The sequence below is a fragment of the Aegilops tauschii genome, chromosome 6, assembly GCF_002575655.3.
Source record: "Aegilops tauschii subsp. strangulata cultivar AL8/78 chromosome 6, Aet v6.0, whole genome shotgun sequence".
NCBI classification, from domain to species: Eukaryota; Viridiplantae; Streptophyta; class Magnoliopsida; order Poales; family Poaceae; genus Aegilops; species Aegilops tauschii.
In genome coordinates, this window is record NC_053040.3 from 216317891 (window position 1) to 216343230 (window position 25340).

A 25340-nucleotide genomic window follows, 5' to 3' on the forward strand; every position below is an offset into this window, starting at 1 on the left:
CGGAGGCTACAATGGTATGACTCAGCAAGTCTTGCCAATATCCGGTATGAAATCCGGTTCAAGAGAAATTTGTCTCTCACAAAGTTTTGAAGATCTCAATATCCGGTTTAAAATTCCGGTTCAAGAAGAATTCATTACTCACAAGCTCGAGTTCTCAGGAAAAATTAAGGGGACCAAAGAGAGTCTGTTGCAAAGCACAACTCAAACATAGGTACCCTACTTTAATGACCATTGGGAGCTGATCGTATTCGAATCTAGCTTAACCCTTTTGGTCTGACCCTGATCGTATTCGAATTAGAGTCGTTAAATATTCTCATGATAACTTGGGGGCTTCCTGTTCAAACATAGGTCGTATTCGAACCAAAGAGAACATAGCTGTCGGTACCCTCTTGATCAGCACACTGCCGAGCTCACTAGGGGGCTTCTTGATCGTATTCGAATCATAGCTCAACCCCTTTTGGGAACCGACTTTGATCGTATTCGAATCAGAGTCGTTAAAAAACTCTCAAGATCATTAGGGGGCTTCCTGTTCAAACATAGGTCGTATTCGACCAAAGAGAACATAGCTGTCGGTACCCTCTTGATCGGCGCAACGCCAAAGCCACTGGGGGCTACATGATCGTATTCGAATCCTAGCTTAACTCCTTTGGAACGGTTTAATGATCGTATTCGAATCAGAAGCCTCGATCTTTTCTCTCTATTTGGCTTAAGTATTTTGAAAGCAATCTTTGATTTTGTCTTTGAGACTTTTTTGTTCATATCTGAGGCATATATATATATATATATATATATATATATATATATATATATATATGTGGTTTCTATTTAACCCGGGTTAACTTTGGACGATAAGTCGCCAGCATATGACAATCATCAAACATTTGGAAGTCTTGGCTTCTAAAGATTGGGTTATCACCCTTACTGCACAGGTCACATAAACCGGTAGTGAAAATTCAATATCACAGGTATGATATTATTATTATAGTTATGTTTCAAAGTTATGATTCATAACAGGCTTATCTGTGACTCCTTGTTACACATCAATGGTTATATGTGAGATATTATGACCCGCCCTGCGGTAAACCGCCAAGGGTTCTTGTGATCTACTTGTGTGGAGGATAAGACTACATTTGGGTGGTTACCCGCCCTGGCTTTTGACGTTAAGTCGCCAGGGCATATGTTGTTTAAACTCTGTGCAGGATTTACAGAGCTATGACTTACATAAAGGATTAAGTTCAAGCCCATCATCAAAGATTGAAATTGGTGTCTCAAAAGGGTTATCAATTCTTTATTTTCTCAAAGGCTATAAGCCGCCGGGTTCTGAAATCCCGGCTTACAATGAATGCGCATTAAGTCGCCATCGGCCAAGAGCCGCTGAGTATTTGAACTTCGGATCTACTTGTCAACCGATAAGGTATTCAAATTTCTAATAGCCAAAACTTGGCTGGATTTTCATGATGATATTGAATGATTGAGGTTTTCATACCGATTATATTATTCATATCTTGAATAGCCAACATGGCTGGATTTTTATTATGATTATCAATATTATGATGGAGGTCTTTAAAGTCGCTTCAGCGCAATGGCTATTATTTTATCAAGGTATATGATTTATTTTACAATGGAGGAATAGTTCCGAGTCGCTGCAGGCTTACGACCCGGTACTTGGGGGCTACATTATTCAAATCATGATTATATCAACTATGGAAGTCCCATGTCGCTGCAAGCATGCACCATGACACTTGGGGGCTAATGCAAGGTCATTTTTTACTTGCCTTATTGAAGACCCGACTCATCACATCGTAATGAGCCGGCCCTTGGGGGCTACCAGTCGCTCCTGTCAAAATTCAAGGTACACGAGCCTCAGTCCATTATATTAAAAGATCCACTACTCAGTTGGTAGAGTACAAAGCTCTTAACCTTGTGGACGTGGGTTCAGGCCCCATGGTGGACATTACATCATATGATGTTATTATCAATGAATTATATACAAAGTCCCAGCTCGTATTATCTTACTGAGCCGGCCCTTGGGGGCTACACGCTGTTGTTCAAATTTACATGGTTATATCTACAAAGTCCCAGCTCGGTATTATCTTACTGAGCCGGCCCTTGGGGGCTACACGCTGCTGTTCAAATTTACATGGTTATATCTACAAAGTCCCTGCTCATTATTGCATAATGACCCGGCCCTTGGGGGCTACACTGGTTGAAGTTTTCATAAGCATAAGGCAATTACAAGTCCTAGGTTGCTGCAAGCATGACAACCCGACACTTGGGGGCTACAGGTGATATGCATATAAGGGAGAAAAAATCTTCAAATTCTCAGTTTGGAGTAGACCAGATTAACCCGGTGTCTGCAACAATCATGACCCGGCATCATTTATTTATAACCCGGCAATTTTGGCAATCATAAATCGGCAAGAACTACATTTTTAAGCCGGCTGAATATCAGTTGAATATTTCAAGACCAATATTTTTGTCAAGTCAGAGCATTGCAGGCCGACTCAAATTGATTATTTCTTATAATATTTCTCTACAAGAGCCAATTGGTTATGAAGCTGGCTTATTGACCCGGATTTTTTAGAAGAAGTGCCTGGTTTTTTTGCATTAGCAAGGTTTGGACATATCTGTTAAAAGAGATTTGCTATAAGATCTTGAGTATGCATCTAGGAGGAAATGACAAGGACTTAAAGATGATCAGGTGCCGGTTCAGGAAAATATTTAACCCGGAGCACAACCTATCAAGTTTGTTCTTGTGTTTATTTTACAGGATCAGTTTAACATGGATAAATCCAAATTAAACTGGGGGCTAATGTCGGGGATACCCCGCGGTATGACCCGGCCGGAAGTATGACCCGGCCGGGATTGGTGTTTTCATTGGTAACCCGCCGGAGTGGCGACTGACGAGCCTGGCGACTCACGGATGGCCCTAACGGCGGGTCAGATAAAAGACTAGGCCCAAGGCCCAGAAGGCCGGCTCATGTTATGGTGGGCCGGCTTAAGAGGAAAGGGATGACGAATATTTCCTTTACGAGGAAGCAAGACCCGGACTTGTATTCAACTTGTAAGAAAGGATAGACTAGTCCTAGTCCTACTAGGACTCCACATGTAACTCGCCCCTCTAACTTATATAAGGAGGGACAGGGCTCCCCAAGAGGGACAGGCAAGAAACAATCTCTAGGGCTAGACACGAAGAGCCAGCTTCCGGCGACTCCCTCGTGATCATAATGAGACCCAGCCTCAAACAGCATGTAGGGTTTTTACCGGATGATGTTTCCTGGGGCACGAAGCTGTCTAAATCCTTGTCTTGTGTTGCGTCTCTCGATTCCGCCCAACCCCTCTCAAGCTACCACATAGATGCGCTGGCCTCGCGACTAAGTCCTCACCCTAGGACATCTGCTGTGACAACTCCACGACACGTACGGTTCTGGATCAAAGATGTGTCACATCGGACGCTACATTTATAGATTAGGGAAGGTGTCATTTAGAAGGAAGATGTAGAGGCACCAGGAAAATAGTCGTGGCCGGTTAAAGGGTGAGTCTACCGGTGATGCATGCGAAACCACGTGGCTTTGTATCCCTTTGTCCGACCACACACGTTCTTAATGTTCTCCCTGGTGGTAGAGCCGGCTCAATGAATATGTTTGACATGCATATAGGTGGTCGGCCGTGTGGCAATGAAACACCACGTATATTGTACACCGTTTATATGTGTTCGCCCGTCTATCAAGTCTCGGAGTCCGTTCACTTGTTCACGCAACTGGCTCATGTGTCGGCAAAAAAAGTTAGGGCGATGATCATTGTCAAGGAAAATATAGAAGGGAACTGCCTGCCTGACAGAACCGAATTAACCGAATTATCGGCTAATTTGGGTATCGGTCTTCGGTACAGGTTTGTTTTTCAGACAGTTCGGTCATCGGGTTAGGGTTCGGTTATCAGTGTTAAAATCCCAAAAAACCCGTACTAACTGATCTGCATACCTCTATGTCCATGTTGTGTCTGTGTGGCCCAGCTAAATCCAGGTCCATGCCCAACCAGCCGTTCACAACCTAGAGAAAGACTCACGACCTCGCCGCTCGTAGCATGCCATACTCCCTCATTCACTTTCTTCGCTTCCTCTCGCCTCTCTGCTTCTCTCCCTAACCCTAGCTGCAGCAGTGGCATGTGGCGCCTGCCCCGCTACTCTCAGCCTCTCGCCTCTCTGCTCATGACGCGGGACACCGCTACTCTCCGCCTCTTGCCTCACTGCATGCAGTAACGATGCCGGTTGCCGGAGCCTGGAGCTGGAGGAAAGGAGAAGCGCCGATGGTTGTTGCCTTGCTGGAGCCGGCGAATCGGATTCAATGACAGCATCAGCAAGCCAACAACGTAAATCCTCTCGGCCACTCCCCATTTCCCGTCTCCAGATCTCCTTCACTTAGTCCTGAATTCCTGATGCAAATGTTCAAGGAGGCGAGGATGTATGTGTATGGGGTGATGACTTATGTTGTGATGTGTCTGTATGTTCGACAAGGAGACATCTGATGTTGTGATGTGTGTGTATGTTCAACAAAGAGACGTCTGAATTTTTGCTACTGTGATTGCCAGGCCGTATATGCACTATATTGTCATGTTACTAGCAAATATGTTGGTTGTGCTCTACTATGAATTTCAAAACTATCTGAATTTGCTGTAGTACATTGTTTTGAATATTTCGGTTTTTGGGTACCCGAACTACGCGAACCGAATTTTTTGAGTAATTTGGGAACGGGCAGATGAAAATTCGGTTTTCATTTTGAACTAAGCGAATTACCCGTAAACGGAACTACCCGAACCGATAAAACTGAATTACCCGAGCGCCCAGGGTGAGACGTACCCAGTGCGTGAGGATGGCCACAAGAAGCGACCTACAATCTAGAGTCGAAAAGGAATGATTCTCTAGACGACTCGATGGCACCACAGAACTACACATGTGATCGTCAAGTAAACAGGGCCAGACACAAGTTTGGGTATCGTGTTCGACATCGCAACGTGCCTGGCCTAGCTTCGGGCGCATGGTATCAATGAACAGACAAGGGCTTAACTGGATCAGGTACTATGTGGACTATCGCGACTTGTGGTCTTTCTTCGATCTAGCTACAGCTCAACAACAAATCAATCGCATTTACCAGGCGTGAAACGAACCAACACCACAGGAAGCCGTGGCGAAATGATCAAATGTTTATTATGGCAGAGAAGAATTCAACGAGCAGGTGTGTCATACACGCCAATCATCCAGATAGTAGCGCCCCGATGGCAGGAAGACATGCCAACACAACCGATCCTGGTGAACACGGCGAGGAGAATCCAACACATATCCCAATACAACCCATCCGGCCAGGTTCATGTGTCATGGGGTGTGCTCAGCCCTTCTATGACCGTGTGCTGTGTTTCTATGGCTAGTGAAAGAAGGAGATGGACTTCTATCGTTGGTAAATAATATGCTAGGCAGATACAAACGCAATACAAACACAATCACTTACATACCTCTATGGGAGGCGTCCTCGTGCCGATGACTGATATTCATTTCTTTAATTAGTTTACTTATCTTTTATTTTATGTTTCAAATAGTTCACTTAACTTCTGGGTTGTAGATGGGGATGCCGGCGTGTCTGAAATGGGAAAGCTGGTGGTTTCGAGTCGTCTCTTTTATTCCGAGTAGGAAGTTTTATCATTTCAGGTCATGTACCCTAGGGGGGTATGGTCGGCCTTTCTATTGACTCGGCTTTTAGGTTGTCCTTGCTGGCCGGAGATGGGAGTGGGCAGGGTAGGTACAAATGCATTACAGACATAATTACTTGCAGATTATTCATGAGAAACATCCCTTAAGTAGTTCACCTAAATTTCCAATTTGTTGGTAAACACAAATGCAATGTAGAAATAATTATTTTCTCTCACAAGAAATGTCCTTTTGCCATTTTATGTTTCAATTAGCACACTTAACTTCTAGGTCGGCCTCGTTCAAAGGCCGAGCAGACATCACAACACACACTATCTGACTAGAGTTGGGTAATGTGGGGGTGTGCTCGGCCTTTATGAACCCGAGCATTGGGTTGTTCTCGCCGGCGAGACCGTGTCGTTTGTAGATATATAAACGCAATCAATTGCAAATCGTTGTAATTAGTTTCTTGAAATAGTTCAATTAGCTTTCATTTTATGTTTCAAATAGTTTACTTAACTTTGTAGAAACATCCCTTAAATAGTTCAATTTAGTTGTCTCTCTAAACTAATTCACTTAACTTCCTGCTTTCTGTTAGACATGCTGCTCATGACGTTGCTTATGTTCTTGGTTGCAGATTCTATTATTTCGCTTAATATCCGAGTTGTAGTCTCATGTCATCGAAAGGAAATCACAAAGTCATCTAGTTTATGTTGTTGCTCATAGCAAAACATGGGTTGTGTTGACCTTATTTATATTATCACCCACAACTTATATATGTTGAAACCCGTAGCAATGCACATACATTGAACTTGTTTTTAGAGTTTCTTTGGTGGATTTTTTTCTTTGAGAGAAAACAAATTTGTTTTCATCATTTTATATTTTTTGAGGGTTTATTTTCATCATTTTGTAAAGAACCGGAAATGCTCACATAGAAACAGCCCATATACGGCCCACTGCGGGCATTGACTCACCGCTGTTGCAAAACAACGTCCATGGCTTTCTTCCGATCCCGTCCACCACCACCTGGCTCTTCTTTCTCCTCGTGCTCGTCGCCAGCGACAGCGTGCGTCCCACTCCCACCCGACGCATCTCTTCTTGCTCGGTCCTCTCCTCAGGATCCTCCATCGCGGGGAGCTCCGCAGGTCAGGCCTGAATCCTGCAGCAACCGCGTTAGTCCACCGCTGAGTTTCCCTTTTATGTGTGCATTCCCGTCAGATTCCCGAATGATTAGTGTGTCTGTCGTTCCAGCTTCAGCCGATGCTTCTGGCGGACTCGGGGGTTCTTCCCAGCCATGTCACGGATCGGAGATTTGATGCCGAGGGAGCGGTGAGTTTGTTATCTCCGCCCCGTGTTACTATGATTTCTGCATCTCTGTTGGCCCTTAGCTAGCCTTGATTTGGATTGGAGAAGCTTAGCTGGGGGCAGATCAGATGCCTCCTTTCGGGGGAGCATTTGACTTTGTGCTCTAAGCGCCGTTTAGTTGAATTTTAAGCTGAACTTTACATTCGGAAGCTCAAAACGCAGGGATAGGAAAAACTTACGAATATCATGTATCCGGAATTCCTACAGGAACTAAAACCACAGGATAGCTCTAGAACTGTTGTTTGGATGTCAAGCAGGAAAAACATAGATATTGTAGACACAAAGAAATGTCATGTATTCCGAAATTCTAAAATTCTACCCCCTCTGTCCCATATTAGTTGTCGCTCAAACGGATGTATCTAGACGCTAGATACATCCATTTGAGTGACAACTAACATGGACGGAGGGAGTATGGAATAGCCCATCCCAAAAAGAAACGTAGGGATAGGTAAAACAGAGGAACCAAAATTCTATGCAATAGCCCATTCCAAAGGAACGTAGAATAGCAATTCCTTTATTCCAAACGGCACAAAAACAAAATGAACAGTTCCCGTAGATATCATATCCTTCAAAATTCGTATGTTTTTCCTTTGTTCCAAACGGGGCCTTGGAAATTTACATACCAGGATGCTTCTCTACTTATTCTAAGCCTCAAGCCAACTATATCTGGAATTTAGCAGAATGATTGCCTTGCTGAAGATCCTGGGAAACAATTGGTTTGGTGTGAATCAGAGGGGAGAGGGGCTCTGAATGGTCAGCTGACTATTGCTTCACTCCTTTTCAGGTCTGTCAATTCAACAAGTCACTCAAGGAAGGCTGATGGGGATTCTGCGAATGTGGTAATGCCACGCTGGCCTGACACCCTGAATAACGTTGCTCTTGATTTCTTGGAAGTTCCATCTTTCGATATATGAACTTTTATTGCCTTGTCGCTGCCTGTTCTTCATGGATATTCAAAGCAAGTTTTCTAATTCATGCAAAGACTTTAACATCAGGAAAAAAATATAATTAAATTGATGTTGCTTTGGGCCATCATCAGGGAGGGGACACTTAATTTATGCTCACTTTATCTTTATCTCTACATTGGTAATTCTATATATTTATTGCCTTTTAGGGTGAATGTGAAGGTTGAGGTAATCGACCAATTGTTGTTTTCTAACCCACCAACAGTGTGTCTAATGGAGATCTCTGTACCAAAATGTTATATTACTATAGAAGATAAGAAGAAGTAAGTAGAAGTTCTGTTTTTCGCTTTGGCTTAATCCATTATAAACCTTGATTCAGATTATTAATCCATTATTGCGATCAATTTGAGTGGTCAGTTAGCTTCTTGGTAGTTTTTTTTAATTTAGTTGCAGTCTATGCTCTATTTGAAATTTTGATTATTGATGCAGAGTGGTACACCACATGACACTGCCAAACATTGCCACGATGAAGAGTTGGGAAACATAGGTAACATGCTTTAGCGCAATGCAAGTTCATTATGAAAGGGGAGGATGCTGTATTCCGAATTCTTAGGTAGCTGTATTATGACCATCTACATATATGTTTGTCACAACTTCGGAATACAGCATCCTCCCCTTCCATATGTCTTGTATGGCAAGTTTGTTAGAGATAGAATAGAATCAATAGTGATTTGTATGAGGTAGTATCCATGTGTCATGCGTGTCAACTCACACACCTTTCATGCTTACTTGGGAAATAAAACAGCCAAGCTAATCTTAGACTTGTTTCTTTGACTCATTCCATGCCCTTGACTAGCAGGGTATGGATTGGACGATCATAAGCTCACATTCCAAATCGGGTTGGGACTACGGGTGCACCATTCCTATCGTATTGTTGTTCTGTCACATGCATTCGCCTATCTCCTTCTGTTTGCATCTATGACTACCATCTGTACTGCTGTTGGTTCTGTTGGGTTATCTCCATAGAACACAATTGGAAGGATTGTTGGTTTATATTACGTTTCTCTGTTTGAAACAGGAGGACAACTTTGCAAGAATGATGGCCACTCCTTCAAGGAGAGCTGCAGTATCACAAATTCTGAAGTCCTCACCAGAGTGAAATGGTCAGAAGAGGAAAGTTATTTAGGCTAGAACTTTCATCATTTCCTGTGAATCTTGGATGTCCTTCTGAACTTTATTTTCCTTCCTAATGCCTGCTGACAAACAAATATTGATTTTCCTTTCAGGAAGATAAGGCGCTCACTCAAATGATCAACAAACATGGGCTGAAAAACTGGCAAACGGTCGCACATGCTATACCTGGCCGAAGTGCACCGCAATGCCGACAAAGGTAAAACAAAGTGTTTGGTTGATTCCAGTGCAATTTCTAGACAGGGCACTCTTTGCTTCACTCTCTATGTGAGTGAGAACTTACACTCTGCTTGAAATTCATCAATTAGTTACTCATGTTTGCTAGTTAGTTAGTTACCACAAGCTGCGATCTATCACCTCCACAGTGGTGACTTGTTTATTCTTCAGCAGCATCATTGTCTGTTAGCCTACCTCTGTTGATACATTTGCATGTTGCGTGTACTGCTCATTTTGGACCATTTCTATTTGAAGGCCAGGAAGCCAGATTCTTGGTTGTGGCAAAATTTGTGGCTTAGTCGAGGGTATATGCACAAATTGGTTCACAATTTTCCCTAATAATTTGGTTCTGAAATCGAAGTGATTGTACCAAACTTCTGATTTGCGCTAAGTACCCTTCAGCATCAGGCTGCTTTGTGCTTCAGTTTTTGTGTGGAAAACAGTGAAAGAAACATGTCATCTTATGTCAACATACCAACTGGGAAAATGGTACTCCCTCCGTTCCATAATATAAGAGCGTTTCTGACACTAGCGTAGTGTCAAAAACGCTCTTATATTGTGGGACGGAGGGAGTATTATGCAAGGAATTTTCAGTCATCGAATTATTGTAATTTAACATATTATACAGTTTTCTCAAGACTTGTGCTATCACCGCTTGTCTATAAATAAGGGCTCGAAGGTTTGTTACATTATTAGATTCTGTCAGACGGCATGCCCAGCAACTTTATTACTTCATGTTATCAGTTAGAAGTCGGTAGGTTTGAGTATCAATGGGCATAATGGTAATAAACACAGGTGGAGATACAAAATAGACTCTGCAATAAACAAGGAGGCGTGGTCGGAACAAGAGGAGTTGAGACTGATTCGTGCTCATCAAATCTATGGAACTAAATGGCGTGAAATGGTCAAACATTTTCCTGGGAGGTAAGGTTGGATGTTTCAACAAAAATCTGAATTGATGTTGCTGTTGCATTTAATTCTTCCCATCACAATAATTCAGGATGCATTTCTTCAAAATGCTGTTGGTACGATTGAATTATTTACATTGTGTTCATCCAGGACGAATGGTGCAATCAAAGAATACTGGAGGGGTCCTATGAAAAGAAAATTGAATTCATATTTATCGTCAGGTTTGCTTGAACAATTTCCAGACATTCTGGAAAACCTGTCAGGCACACAGAATAATAGTTTGGATATTCTGAAGGGGACTAAAGTTTCTGATATTCTGAATGACACTGAAGGTTCGTCTGAGAGAAATGAAATGTCGTCAGCTGTACCAAGAATTTCCATATCTGAAGTAGGCTTCACAGAAGTAGGTGAAAATGCTGATGTACCAGGGGGAGAAAGTGCAGATTTCATATATGCTAGAGTGGCATCAGCCAAAGCCCCTGAAAACATAATCGCAAGATCTGAGCAGCATGCGAAAACCAGGAGGAAGTTGGATTTATTGTCAAGCCCAGTGGAACTCAAGTCATCCAGTCATGAAGTAAATTCTCAAAGGCCTCTACAGCAAAGGGAACAAATGAGTCCAGCTGTTGGTGGTGTGTCTCCATCAAATGGATGCCATGATGTTTTGCCAAAAATCCTATCAGAATGTGCAAAGCCGGTTTTATCACCAACTGGTAGCTACCAGCCCAGTGATGTTCATTCTGCGGGAACCTCAGATCCATGTTCATTAGAGTTAGACATATCAGATCTTATGGAAATGTCATACTTTGATAACTTGTTGATCTTTCCGCCTGGTTCTCCACATGATGGTAACTCATTATAAAATGAGGAAAGTGGCAATGACCAAAATTACAACCTCAGATATATTCACTCTTTTGGCAGAAAAGGTGATGAACTAAACTCACTGTTACTGCTATCGTCCTGTAAACTGACAGTTCCTGTATCATTTAGACGAAAATCTTTAGCTGAACAAAAAGTACAATGATGTTCATGTCATAGTCACTTGTTTGAAGCAGGTAACCATGTTCTTTTGTTCTGCATCTTGTTTGATACTCCCTTCGACCTATAATATAGTGTATATTGTTTGATACTCTGTTCGTCCCATAACAGTGTACAGTAGTTTTTGCAAAAGTGAAGTTTCTCAAACTTTGACTAATTTATAGAAAACTTTAACTATACCTACATCACCTATTATATATAATATGAAAATGTTTTTGATGATGAATGTAATGGACTAATGGTACTGATTTGGTATTGTACATGTTGACATTCTATAAACTTGCTCGAAGGTTACAAACTTTGACTTGAAGGATATTTAGCTTGATTTGCGCAATTCGGTTTTATATGTTGGCATTCTATAAAATGGATTTGCGCAATTTGATTGCGCATTTGGGTGTGGCAATAAACACATATATTTTCTTCAATTTTTTGACATTTGTAAAATCCATTTTTGGCACGCAGGAGTATGTGCTCCCTAGAGTCAAAATGGATTCCCGTGCCAGTGATTCTTATGTTATCCTGCACATTAAGACAAAACATGAAAAAAATCGAAACCTGGGGAGCAGCATTGTCGTGGGGAACCATGGTCACCTATGGGGCCATGAGCCCCTTGTGGTTCGGCAAGGGGGATGAGCACATTGCACAAAGAGCGGAGAACGTCGCGCAGCACGACAGAATCACACGGGCAATTTTACCCAGGTTCAGGCTGCCGCGAGGCGTAAAACCCTACTCCTGCTTTGGTGGATTGATAGTGGATTGTGGTGGAAACGCAACGCTCTAGCCTGGTAGGGTTGCCTTCGGGCGAGGGCGGCTACGCGCGTATGAGAATACAGGAGTTTGAATCCTTTCTATGGTTGCCACAGGCCTCCTTTTATAGATAAAGGGATCACCATAATGGCAAATCAGTCATTGTGTACTGATTAGATAGAAAACAGTGTTATCATACCTAACTCTGCAAACAGGGCAGAGCGCATTAAATGCATCACTTAGTGTTACATCATGGCCTGCCCGTCAAGCCTTGTCGGCCTGTTCGGCCACCTTCTCTCCTGCCTGCATGACACGTCTCTGGACGGGTGTCATTTGGAGGTGATTTTCATAGGAAGTGGCTGCCATGTGGCAAGAAACAACCACTTATTCACTTGGTGGCTTTTCACTGCACTGATCGATGACTTGCGTCGTTGTGAGGTGGAGCGGTGGAGCCTTGGCGGGGTAGTTTGCCTTCATAGGGCCCGGCAGGCCTGCCGGGACGGTCTTGAGGTTTGTCTTCGGGGTAACCTCGTCCTCGCCAGGCTCCTCTGCCCGACAAGGGAGGCTTTTCCTTTGTGATATCTTGCTTCCTTCGGCTTGACTTGGTCTTCTTGATCCGCCCTTTGATTCCTCAAAGAGCTGATCTCTTTGGCTTGGTCTGGTCTTGGGTGTTGCAACCTTGCTCTTAGGCCTGTGCATGGTCTGGGCAACAGACCCAGGGTTTGTTGCACCGACAGGAGCCCCCGGGCATGGTCTGAATGCGCTGCCGGACGTTGTCGGGGTAGGCCCTATCTAGTGCACAGGCAAGAGGGTAGTAGTTGCTTGTCCTTTGAGATCTTCTTTGCTTCTTCATTAACCTGAGCTCAGGTCAGTTTTTGGTTCTCCCGTGCGTCGTGTAATGCCAATTGCAGTGGGGTCACTCTTGTTATGGCCCGTGAATGACTTTAACGCACGAGCGAGTAACTGCCAATTCACTCTTCCCATCATGCTCTTATCCTTAGCCACGTATGCTGCATGCATTGAGTGGGGTAGGTAACGGAGGCGCGTGATGCGGGAGAGCGCCAAGGCAGGGCCCGGTCTTCATGGATTGGCAGAGGAGGACGGCGAGTGGTCAGCTCCCAGCCCCAGCCCGTCTATAAAAGAGGGGGTGGGGGAGGAGCGGGAGTACTCATCCACACACCTCTCCTCCTTCATTCCCTGCTATCTTCGGGTTGAAAGTGCTGAAAGGGGGAGCCCGGGGCCAGGCCCTATCTTAGGGTTGATGGTATCAAATGTTCATGTTGATGCTCGAGGAGAAGGGTGTGGTCATGCCTTTGCCGGGATAGGACCCTCTCCCGTCTTCACACATGCCTTAGGGGGGGCGCGGGCGGTGCGGCGGTAGCGCCGGAGGTAGCGACTCCGGTGCGCTCATCGCCGGGCCGTCCGTGGCTTCAACTATAGTGAAGGGCTACACGAGTGACACCACGCCGGTGCCCGTTATGGGTGCAAAATGTGGTAGTCGATCGTGGCCTATCTCCCCTTCTCCTGCGACGTCGAAGGGAGACCGCGAAAGTGGTTCGCCATTGGTAACGGTAGATCCCTCCCTTCGGGGTACTACCTGTCTTGTGTATGGGCGTGTCCCTTGTGCCCGTGCATGCTTCTTCAGGGAACGCATCTTTCTAGCTTCGGGTCGTTGGAGACGATCATGATCTCTGTGGAGCCATCTGGAGCGCCTGGTGCCTGCCCCTGGCCGCCATGGTGGGGGCTTAAGTGACAGCGGCAAGGAAGGTGGCGGCAATGCACAGCGTGTCAAGAGCGAGGACGACCGCTCCGACGAGGCGTGCTTGCCGGCAGCACCATCATCACCAGCTGGGCCTCCGGCAGTGTCACCATCCGCACCTGCCCTCCGGTTTCTTCCTCCTAGCCCAGGAACGACACCATCCTGATCCTCGGGAGGCACCGAATCCCAACCAGGCCTTCCCTCCGTCTTTTTCGTCTCCCCCTGCAACTTCAAAGAGGGGGAGGATAGAGCAAAGGCATCAAGGGCGTTTTATCTTTTTTCAATTTAAAATATGTAGGCATTTGCCAATTTTTAGTTCAAATTATGTAATCTTCTCTACCCATGTTTGTGTTCTGTAAAATCTGTACTTGTTGATCAGCATATTGATGAAAAAGACAAACCTTGCCGGGTACTTGTGCATGTAACGTGTCCATGCAGAGGTGAAATACCTCTATACATTTAAGTAAACAAGTTTCCCCCAACAGGCCATCCTGCCGGTACCCTCAGTTTGCTGCCGCAGAGCTAGGCCTGCCGGGCATAAATCGTAAAGAGGGATCAGCCCCTCGCCAAACCTCTTCGCCAAAGGCCATTGCAACCACCCTGACCGAAGCAACGTTTGAGTCAAGGGATGAGAGCATCTAAGTTTCGAAGGTGGCGAGGTTTTCATATGCACAAGTCTCTACTTACAGAACACATATGGATAAGAGATAAAACTTATTTGTTTGCTTGTCGGGGTCGCAACTTAGGCTTGTCTTCTCTCTTCCTCTTCGGGATCGAGTCCATGGTAGGAGCCTGCAGTTTGGTGCAGATGAAGATGATGCCTTATACGACTTTATCTACATGAACATGCTGTGCTCATGATATGCTTATGCATGCATGCAATTTGTCGGTAGCCCCCCAACATTTCATTTATTTCTCTGTTGCTCAGGGTCTGCGCCTGGCTTTGTACAAGGGGTTACATGCAACATCGGCAAGGCCTGTACAAAAGGGTGGCTGCCGGGCAGGGCCCGACAGCCGCGCCTTAAGGGTAGAATTTACGGAGATGCTCAATGTTCCATGAGTTTTGCAATTGAATGCCATCTCCGGTCTCCAGACAGACTGTCCCAGGTCTGGTGACTTGTACTACCCAGTAAGGGCCTTCCCACTTCGGCGTCAACTTGTTTATACCCTTAGCGGACTGAACGCCCCTAAGGACAAGGTCGCCTTTCTCAAAACTCCGGGCATGAACCCTGCGGCTGTGATAGCGACGCAGGGCTTGCTGGTAGCGTGCAACACGCATAGCAGCCCAGAGACGGTTCTCCTCGAGTAGCACAGTGTCGTCACGCCGGTGTTGTTCATGCGCTACTTCATCGTAGGTAAGCACTCGAGGAGACCCGTAAATGAGTTCCGTGGGGATAACTGCTTCTGCCCCATAGACTAGGGAGAAAGGAGTCTGCCCGGTAGCTCAATTTGGTGTCGTCCTGAGGGACCAAAGAACCACCGGCAGCTCGTCGATCCATTGCCTGCCAGACTTCTGCAGCTTATCAAATGTTCTCGTCTTGAGTCCTCGCAACACTTCAGCGTTCGACCTCTCAGCTTGCCCGTTGCTCCTTGGATGAGCAACAGAGGCGAATGAGATCTTACTTCCGAGGGCATGAACGTACTACATGAAGGCGTGGCTCGTGAATTGGGTGCGATTATCAGTGATGATTCGGGCAGGGACCCCGAAGCAGCACACCAATCCTTTCAAGAACTTGATAGCAGACTGACACAGGTTCTACTTCCGACCACTTTGTAAACTTGTCGATTGCAACGAACAAGAATTCAAAGCCCCCGGTAGCTCGGGGGAAAGGTCCCAAGATGTCGAGCCCCCAGACAGAAACGACCATGATAAAGGGATTGTCTGAAGAGCTTGGGCAGGCAGATGGATATTCTTGGAATGAAACTGGCAGGCTTCACATTTGGTGACCAACTCAACTGCATCTTGGAGGGTTGTGGGCCAGTAAAATCCTTGTCGGAAGGCTTTTCCAACCAGAGCCCTTGATCCAATGTGTGAGCCGCACATACCCTTGTATCTCTGCCAACAGTTCCTTTCCTTCTTCCCGGCAAATGCACTTCAATTTCACACCGTTGGGCCTTCTTCTGTATAGAGTGTCATCAACGAACTGATACATACTGGCCCTCTGGGCTACTCTTTCAGCTTCTTCTTACTCTTCAGGAAGTTCTCCAGTTAGGAGGAAATTGACTATTTGCCGCGCCCAAGTTAGAGCCTGGGGCTCGGCAACGAGGACAGTACCTCCTTGTTCGTGGGAGCGCACCCCTCGACCGCGGGGACCAGTGGTTTGGCGGGAGGGCGCAGCTCAGCGGTCGAAGGGGAGTTGTTCCCGCCAAGCTCTCTGCCGGGAGCCTCGGGAGGTTCTACCGGGAGAGGCTTGCCGGAGTCAAGTTTCCTCCTCTTTCCGGCCATTGTTGCTGGGGATACGGAGGGCTGAGTCAGACGGAGAACAAAAGTCCCTAGTTCCACTAGGAGCTTTTGCACAACGCACTTTGACAGATGATCAACAATGCTGTTTTTCGCATGTGGTATGTGCTCTGTTTGCAATCCGTCAAAGCGCTCCTCCAACTTTCTCACTTCTTCAACGTATGCCTCCATCAATGGACTTTGGTAATCCTTGTTTACTTGTCTCACCACAAGTTGCTAGTCTCCTCGGATGATCAACTTCTTGACCCCCAGTTCTGTTGCGATCCTGAGCCCGGCAAGGAGCCCTTCGTACTCTGCAGTATTGTTGGTAACCTTATGCCGGGGAAAATGCATCTGGACGACGTACTTAAGGTGTTCCCCAGTGGGAGCAACGACAAGCACGCAAGCCCTGCACCTTGTAGGGAGAAGGCACCATTGAAATACATGATCCATTCTTGGGGCACTTCCTTGCCGGGAATAACTGTCTCCAACACTTCTTCATCAGGGGTTGGCGTCCACTCTGCAATAAACTCTGCCAGTGCTTTGCTCTGAATAGTCGATGTGCTCTCAAACTTCAAACCCAAGCTGGATAACTCGAAGGCCCACTTCACTATCCCGCCGGTGGCCTCAGGGTTTCTGAGTATCCGTTGCAAAGGAAAACGGTGACAACCGTGATCTTGTGGGCTTTGAAGTAGTGGCACAGTTTCCTTGAGGCCATGACGAGGCCAAAAATCAACTTTTGCACGCCAGAGTACCTGGATCTAGCCCCCTGCAACAGGGAGCTGATGAAGTACACTGGGCGCTGCACCACCTTCTTCCTTGCCGCAACCTTGGGACTGTCCCCGCTGCCTTGCTTCCCTTTGTCCTGAACCGCATCTGACCTTGCCGGGATGTGTTCACTTTCCTCCCCATAGGGGATAATGGTTGTGGCTGCCGCTTCATCCACTTTCCGCTGCGCCACCAGTGCTGCACTAACCACTTGATTCGTTCCCGCTAAGTATAGCAGCAACGGCTCTTATGGTTTGGGAGCGACCAAAGTGGGCACAGAGGAAAGATAAGTCTTCAAATCTTGTAGCGCAGCGTCTGCCACCGGGGTCCACTCTACAAGTCCTGCCTTCTTCAAGATTTTAAAGAACGGCAAGGCGCGCTTGGCAGACTTGGAAATGAATCTACTAAGCGTGGCAACACATCTAGTCAAACACCTTACGTCCTTAACTGTCTTGGGTGCTTGAATCTGCTCGATAGCCTTGATCTTGTCGGGGTTGGCCTCTATCCCCCGATGGGACACAAAGAAGCCAAGTAGCTTGCCGGAAGGGACACCAAACACACACTTCTGCGGGTTCAGCTTCAAGTTGATCTTGCGCAGATTAACAAAGGTTTCTTCCAAATCCTGAATGAGGGTTGATCTGTCCTTGGTCTTGACCACAATATCATCCATGTAAGCTTCAATGTTTCTGTGCAACTGTGACTCAAAAACAATCTAGACTGCCCTTGCAAAAGTGGACCCGGCGCTCTTCAACCCGAAGGGCATCCGTACAAAGCAGTACGTGCCACATGGGGTTATGAACGCAGTCTTCTCTTCGTCTTCCTTGGACATGAAGATTTGGTGGTATCCAGAGTAGGCTTCTAGGAAAGAAAGCAGGTCGCACCCGGAGGTGGAATCCACAATCTGGTCGATGCGCGGCAAGGGAAATGGGTCCTTCGGGCATGCCTTGTACAGATCCATAAAATCTATGCAAAGCCTCCATTTCCCATTATCCTTGCGTACCACCACAGGAATTGCCAACCACGTTGGATGCAGTACTCCTTTGACCAGACTAGCTGCCTCAAGTTTCTTGATCTCCTCGGCAATGAACTGCTACCGCTCCAAAGCTTGCTTCCAGACCTTCTGCTTGACGGGTCGGGCACGTGGGCAGACAACAAGGTGGTGCTCGATTACCTCCCTGGGAACACCAGGGATATCAGATGGGTTGCCAGGCAAACAAATCGATATTCGCCCGCAGGAAGGCAACGGACGCGCTTTACTATTTGTCATCGAGGGTGGCACTGATAGTGAAGGTACCATCAGCGCCAGCCAGCCTTGCCGGGACCTTTCTCACAGCAGGTGCAGTAACTTTGGGTCTCTTGCTATTGGAACTCTCCGGCAAGTCATCAACAGGCGCATCGTACTCCGAAGAGGTACGCTTCCTGGATTCCTTGCTGGCATCCTTATTAGCTTTCTTCTTTCCTTTACTTTCCTTGGTGGGAACAATGGCTTCTGCGGCCTCTGCCGCGACTGCTTCCCGGTACATCTTGTCCGTGCAAATGATCGCGTCTTTCTCGTCTGATGGAATGGAAATGACGCCTATCGGCCTTGGCATCTTCAAGGTGTTGTAGGCATAATGGGATGCCGCCATGAATTTGGCCAGAGCTGGGCGACCAAGGATACCATTGTACGGCAGGGGGAGGTCGACCACATCAAACACAATCTTCTCTGCCCGGTAATTCAACTCTCCCCCGAACGTCACCAGTAGTGTGATCTTCCCCTTAGGACGACTCTTGCCGGGGTTGATCCCTTGAAAAGTGCTAGTAACCTTGAGATCTTCCTCTACTATCTGAAGTTTACTGATGACCTTTGGAGAAATCAGATTCAACCCAGCCCCGCCATCAACCAACATCTTTATGACTTTGAGGTTGCAGATTTTTGGTGAGACCAACAACGACAAGCACCCTACCGAAGTGGTGCGGTCATGGTGATCCTCTTCGTCAAAGATGATGGGCGTGGGGGACCACTTGAGCGGCCTCTGAGAACCTGCCGTTGGCTCCACGACATTGACTTCACGCGCCCACTATTTAAGTTGGCGGTGAGTGGAGTGCAGTGATGCAGCCCCATCAATGCACAGGGAGTCAGTGGCTTTCTGGAATTCCTGCTCGCTAGTTTCCCCTTCATCTCCTCCATCACTTTCATCATTGCAATCCTCCTTCTCATGGCCTCTGCCGGGTTTTCCTTGATTCTGAGGAGCCTTGCCGAGGCGGCTTGCTCTGCCGCCTCGGTCCTTCCCGCCAGCACCACCTTGACCATTCCCCTTATCACGCTTCTCACATTCAGCCCTCTGCTTCTTGACGAGCTGCTCAACCCGATGACACTCCTGGAGATTGTGGCCCTTGGTCCGATGGATCTTGCAGTACGACCCATCACCTTTTACAGCCTTCTCGGCAGCCACGGCTTCCCGACAATCAGTGCACGCGGCAACTTCCTTGCCGGGTACCTTAGAGCCTTCTTGTCGGTACTAGGCTGCCCGATCCTTCAACGGTCATCACGGCCTTATCCTTGCGCCTTTTATTGCGCTTCTTGTTCTTCTTCTGACTGGTGGCCTCGTCGTCATCCTCTGAGTTCATGTCGGCGCCATCCTCTTCTCGAGCACACTTATGCACTAAAAGCTCCTTCACAGTCTTGGGCAATCGAACGTTCATCTTGGAACGTATCCGACGATTGCGCACGTTGGACTGGAGCGCAGCTATCACAGCTGCCGGGTGTATGTCTGGAATGTTCTTGTGCACTCGGCTGAACCTCTGCATGTACTTCCGTAGAGTCTCTCCTTCCTTCTGCGGGAGGAGCTGCAAGTCGCTGGGCCGCCCTGATTCTTGATGGCCGCCCGTGAAGGCGCCAACAAACTCATGGCACAGGTCATCCCAGGTCGAAATGGAGTTCTCCGGCAGGTGCATCAGCCAAGACCTCACATTTGGCTTGAGTGCCAAAGGTAATTAGTTGGCGAACATCTTTTCGTCTCTTCCCCCGGCAGCTTGAACAACGATGGTGTAGATGCTCAAGAACTCTGCCGGGTTTAGTCTCCCATCGTACTTCTCCGGTATTTCTGGTTTGAACGTGCGAGTGGATGGCCAACGGACTTGCCGTAGCTCACGGGTGAAGGCCGGGCGCCCAGTCTCGAAAGGTAGGTACCCACCTTTGCCGAGCGCGGGCTCGTCGACGTGGGGGCCATCGCGCCTATCGGACCGGCGGTGGGCGTCGCGGCGTTGCTTGATGGTGACACGCGCGCCTTCCCTTTGCCTGTCCTCTAGGACTCGTCGTTGGCCTTGACGCGCTCGAGGGTCGGACGAAGCCATTGAGACGTCGTCGGGTTCTTGATCGCGTGGCTCCCCCGCTGGCTGCTATGGAGGGGACTGCACCGTGGGGGTGGCCCCTTCCGCACGGCCAGCAGCGTGGGCCGTTGACATCGCCTGGGGAGGCCGTGGCGGGCCAGCTCGCTGCGATCCTTCCACCTCGGCGAAACAATCAAGCTCTGAATGGTGGCTCTCCACTCATCCATCTGATCGACCGCCGGCGGAAATCTCAACAACAGCTGGATCCGTGCCATGGCCTCCGAAGCGGTGCTTGGCATGGATGACATAGATCGTAACGTCGCCCGGCTCCTGATGGTGCCGGTAGTGGCCGCGCCGTGTTCTCGTTGTTGTGAGCCAGTCGCCAGGATGGCGTGGTGACGAGGTGGAGGCGCTTGAGGACCTGTGGCTTCGTTTGGCGCATTGGCTGGGTCAGCTCGCTCCGGGGGTGGCACCCTGCGGCCGCGCCCGCAGCGGGAGCGGTCGGAGAGTTGCGATTCACCCTAGAACGAGTGTCGCTGCTATGGCTGTGCCCTTCGGCCTGGCGGAGAGGTGCAGACGGAACGATCTCTCCACCCGTACCTCGTAGAACGTGGCCGATGGGATGCTGTTGGCGCTGTCCTTCTCCGGCGCCTCCTGCTCCTGTTTTGGCCGCAGGGGAGGTGGTGGCGACGCCACCTGCGTCGACCACGTCCCCCGCAGCGTCCACATCCCCGTGCGCCGCCGTAGCCTCCTCGGCATGGGCGGCCGCGTGTGACAGGGCCTTCGAGGTGGACGGTTGGACGGAGGCACCGGGCTTCTTCTTGGGCGCCATGGACGATGGAACCATCGATGAAGAGAATGGCGATGAAGATGACGCGCTGCATACGCTTCTCGGGTTCGCGCAAGCGCTTCCCCCTACCCGGTGTGCCAAAAATGTTGTGGGAAACCACAGCCACCTATGGGGCCATGAGCCCCTTGTGGTTTGGTAGGGGGGATGAGCACATTGCACAAAGAGCGGAGAACGTCGCACAGCATGACAGAGATCACACGGGCAATTTTACCCAGGTTCGGGCCACCGCGAGGCGTAAAACCCTACTCCAGCTTTGGTGGATTAATGGTGGATTGTGGTGGAAACGCAGCGCTCTAGTCTGGCAGGGTTGCCTCGGGGCGAGGGCGGCTACGCGCGTATGAGTATACATGAGTCCGAATCATTTCTATGGTTGCCACGGGCCTCCATTTATAGATCAATGGGTCACCACAATGGCAAATCAGTCATTGTGTACTGGTTAGATAGCAAACAATGTTATCATACCTAACTCTACAGACAAGGCAGAGCGCATTAAATGCGCCGCTTAGTGTCACATCATGGCCTGCCCGGCAAGCCTTGTCGGGCTGTTCAGCCACCTTCTCTCCTGTCTGCATGACATGTCTCTGGACGGGTGTCATTTGGAGGTGATTTCCATAGGAAGTGGCTGCCATGTGGCAAGAAACAACCACTTATTCACTTGGTGGCTTGACACTACACCGATCGATGACTTGCGTCGCTGTGAGGTGGAGCGGTGGAGCCTTGGTGGGGTAGTTTGCCTTCGTAGGGCCCGGCAGGCCTGCCGGGCCGTCTTGAGGTTTGTCTTCGGGGTAACCTCATCCTCGCCAGGCTCGCCTGCCTGGCAAGGGAGGCTTTCCCTTGGTGATATCTTGCTTCATCCGGCTCGACTTGGTGTTCTTGATCCACCCTTTGATTCCGCAAACAGCTGATCTCTTTGACTTGGTCTGGTCTTGGATGTTGCAACCTTGCTCTTAGGCCTGTGCACGGTTTGGGCAACAGACCCAGGGTTTATTGCGCCGACAAGCATCTAAACATTTCGTGGTTGTTTGAATAGCGATGATAAGCGCTCAATTTTTAGAAAACAAGTTGTGCTAGGATTTTTTGGAAAATTGATTTTACTAACTTTTCTCTTAAGAATAAGCTTTTACGAAAAACAAGTTTGGGGTAGGAGAGTCTAAGACTCTTTGTACTCATGGTTTGCACTTCATCTTTCCTCACGAGGAACAGAATGTCAGCGACAGGTGAGCGCCAAAAATAGGCTCAAACCGAAGGCCGGCCCAAGAGACAGCCTTGGCCCCTGGCTCGGCTCGCTAGGCATGACTGGGCCCATTAACGCGTTGCACTTATACCTTTAACTGATAAGATTTGGGTGGCGGTTGGCAAACAGCTAGGTGTGTGTGGTGTGGCGTGCGTGACTTGTAAGCGGGACTGCCTTTCCAGATCCTCCTTCCTCCCATGTAATTCAAATTCGCCATGAATGGAGGTTGATTCGTAGCGTAGCCCTCCCAATCTGGTATCAGAGCCTCCTTCCCTTCTCCACCCATCCGCCCTGGATATCCTCGGCCACCATCACCACACGTGACTCGCTGACCGTGTTTCATCTATGGAGAGCGTTGGGCTAGAGACCACCGTTGCAGGCAGGAGGTGCAATTGCATGTGGTGCAAGAAATGCTGGATTATGTGCAAAGCATGCCTTCTGAACACAGTGACTCGGACGATTGTGTTTCTGCTGAAGCAAATGCTATGAGTATTTCAGATGCAACAATGGGGGACTTATCAACACCAGCAACAACCACGATGAAGCTAAAATTTTGTCTGCAAGGGAGATCCCTGGTTTTCTTGGATGATTCATGCAGCACCCACACGTTTTTGGATTGTGCTGTTGCAGCCTCTGTTAAAGGAATTACTCAGATGCCTGTGAACATGGTCAAGGTAGCTAACGGCAGTGTAGTTTCCTGCAATCAACAAATGTTGAATGGGCATTGGTCTTGTGATGGGCATGAATTCACTAGCACTTTTAAACTGTTTCCTCTGGGATCTTTTGATGGTATCTTAGGACTAGATTGGTTAGCTGCACACAACCCCATGCAAGTTGATTGGGCTGCTCATTGGTTGTCATTCCAGCTAGAGGGCAAACTTATCACATTGCTGGGCCAGGATGCTGTTCCCCAAATGATTGCTCTGGTAGAACTGTCAGCCTTGTTGGTGACTGAAACTACACCTCTGTCTGATGTCCCTCCTGAAATTCAAGAGTTACTGCAGAAATTTGCTCTGTATTTGAAGCTCCAACTGGTCTTCCCCCAAGAAGGAAATATGATCACATCATTCCGTTGATTCTTGGAGCGCAACCCGTCTATAGCAGGCCTTATAGAAATGCCCCCCCTTTGAAAGATGAAACGAAGAAGAAAGTTCAGGACTGTGACGCCCACGATGCGGCTATATCTCCCACGTGTCGAGGCACGACTTAGAGGCATAACCGCATTGTGGTTTTGTCGCAAGAAGGGTCATCTTCACACAATCCCAGGTAATGAACAAGAATGGGATAACGAGAGTTGGCTTACAATCGCCACTTCACACAATACATAATTATAATCATACATCATCCAAAATACACATATAGACCGACTACGGTCAAGATCCAAATGAAAATAAGATAACCCCAAATGCTAGATCCCCGATCGTCCCAACTGGGCTCCACTACTGATCATCAGGAAAAGACACATAGTAATGACCACGTTCCTCATCGAACTCCCACTTGAGGTCGATCTCATCAACTGCACTGGCATCGTCGGCACCTGCAACTGTTTTGGTAGAATCTGTGAGTCACGAGGACTCAGCAATCTCACACCCGCGAGATCAAGACTATTTAAGCTTATAGGAAAGGATGGTGTAATGAGGTGGAGCTGCAGCAGGCACTAAGCATATATGGTGGCTAACATACGCAAATGAGAGTGAGAAGAGAAGCAACGGAACGGTCGTCAACTAGTAATGACCAAGAAGTGATCCTGAACTCCTACTTACGTCAAAGCATAACTCAAACCGTGTTCACTTCCCGGACTCCGCCGAGAAGAGACCATCACGGCTACACACAGTTGATGTATTTTAATTGGGTCAAGTGACAAGTTCTCTACAACCGGACATTAACAAATTCCCATCTGCCTCATAACCGCCGGCACGGCTTTCGAAAGATAATACCCTGCAGGGGTGTCCCAACTTAGCCCATCATAAGCTCTCACGGTCAATGAAGGATAAACCTTCTCCCGGAAAGACCCGATCAGTCTCTGAATCCCGGTTTAGAAGACATTTCGACAATGGTAAAACAAGACCAGCAAAGCCACCCGAATGTGCCGACAAATCCCGATAGGAGCTGCACATATCTCGTTCTCAGGGCACACCGGATGAACACTACGTACAACTAAAACCAATCCTCGAGTTTCCCCAAGGTGGCGCTGCAAGTGGCTCTAGTTTGGACCAGCACTCAGAGGAACACTGGCCCGGGGGTTTAAATAAAGATGACCCTCGGGCTCGCGAAAACCCGGGGGAAAAGGCTTAGGTGGCAAATGATAAAACCAAGGTTGGGCCTTGCTGGAGGAGTTTTATTCAAGGCGAACTGTCAAGGGGGTCCCATAAATCACCCAACCGCGTAAGGAACGCAAACTCAAGGAACATAATACCGGTATGACAGAAACTAGGGCGGCAAGAGTGGAACAAAACACCAGGCATAAGGCCGAGCCTTCCACCCTTTACCAAATATATAGATGCATTAATTAAATAAGAGATATTGTGATATCCCAACATATCCATGTTCCGACATGGAACAAACTTCAACTTCACCTGCAACTATCAACACTATAAGAAGGGCTGAGCAAAAGCGGTAACTTAGCCAAACAATGGTTTGCTAGGAAAGGATGGTTAGAGGCTGACATGGCAATATGGGAGGCATGATATAGCAAGTGGTAGGTAGCGCAGCATGGCAATAGAACGAACAACTAGCAAAGCAAAGATAGAAGTGATTTCGAGGGTATGGTCATCTTGCCTGCAAGGTTCTCAGAGTTGTCGAAAGCTTGATCCTCGTAAGCGTACTCAACAGGTTCCTCGTTCACAAACTCGTCTCCCGGCTCTACCCAAAACAAGAACACAAGCAACGGAACCACAATCAATCACGGGAAATGCACAAGCAACATGAT

At 47.8% G+C, this 25340-nt stretch overlaps 1 protein-coding gene and 1 pseudogene across 5 annotated transcripts; one reads left to right on the top strand and one right to left on the bottom strand.

The window, feature by feature from the left end:
- Positions 1-25340, bottom strand: part of LOC141025977 (uncharacterized) — a 384888-nt pseudogene that overhangs the window by 186121 nt on the left and 173427 nt on the right.
- On the top strand, positions 6653-11392 carry LOC109757668 (uncharacterized). 5 transcript variants are annotated; one of them, XM_020316488.4, is made up of 8 exons: positions 6653-6849; positions 6929-7006; positions 7827-7881; positions 8437-8494; positions 9026-9124; positions 9238-9337; positions 10150-10278; positions 10414-11392. In XM_020316488.4, exons 2-8 carry the CDS (start codon positions 6972-6974, stop codon positions 11123-11125), a joined length of 1188 nt encoding a protein of 395 aa, XP_020172077.1. In that variant the 5' UTR covers positions 6653-6849; positions 6929-6971; the 3' UTR covers positions 11126-11392. The 5 variants fall into 5 exon arrangements, with proteins under 5 accessions (XP_020172077.1, XP_020172078.1, XP_020172080.1 ...); XM_020316489.4 differs by having other exon boundaries at positions 6655-6822; XM_020316491.4 differs by having other exon boundaries at positions 6679-6849; positions 6935-7006.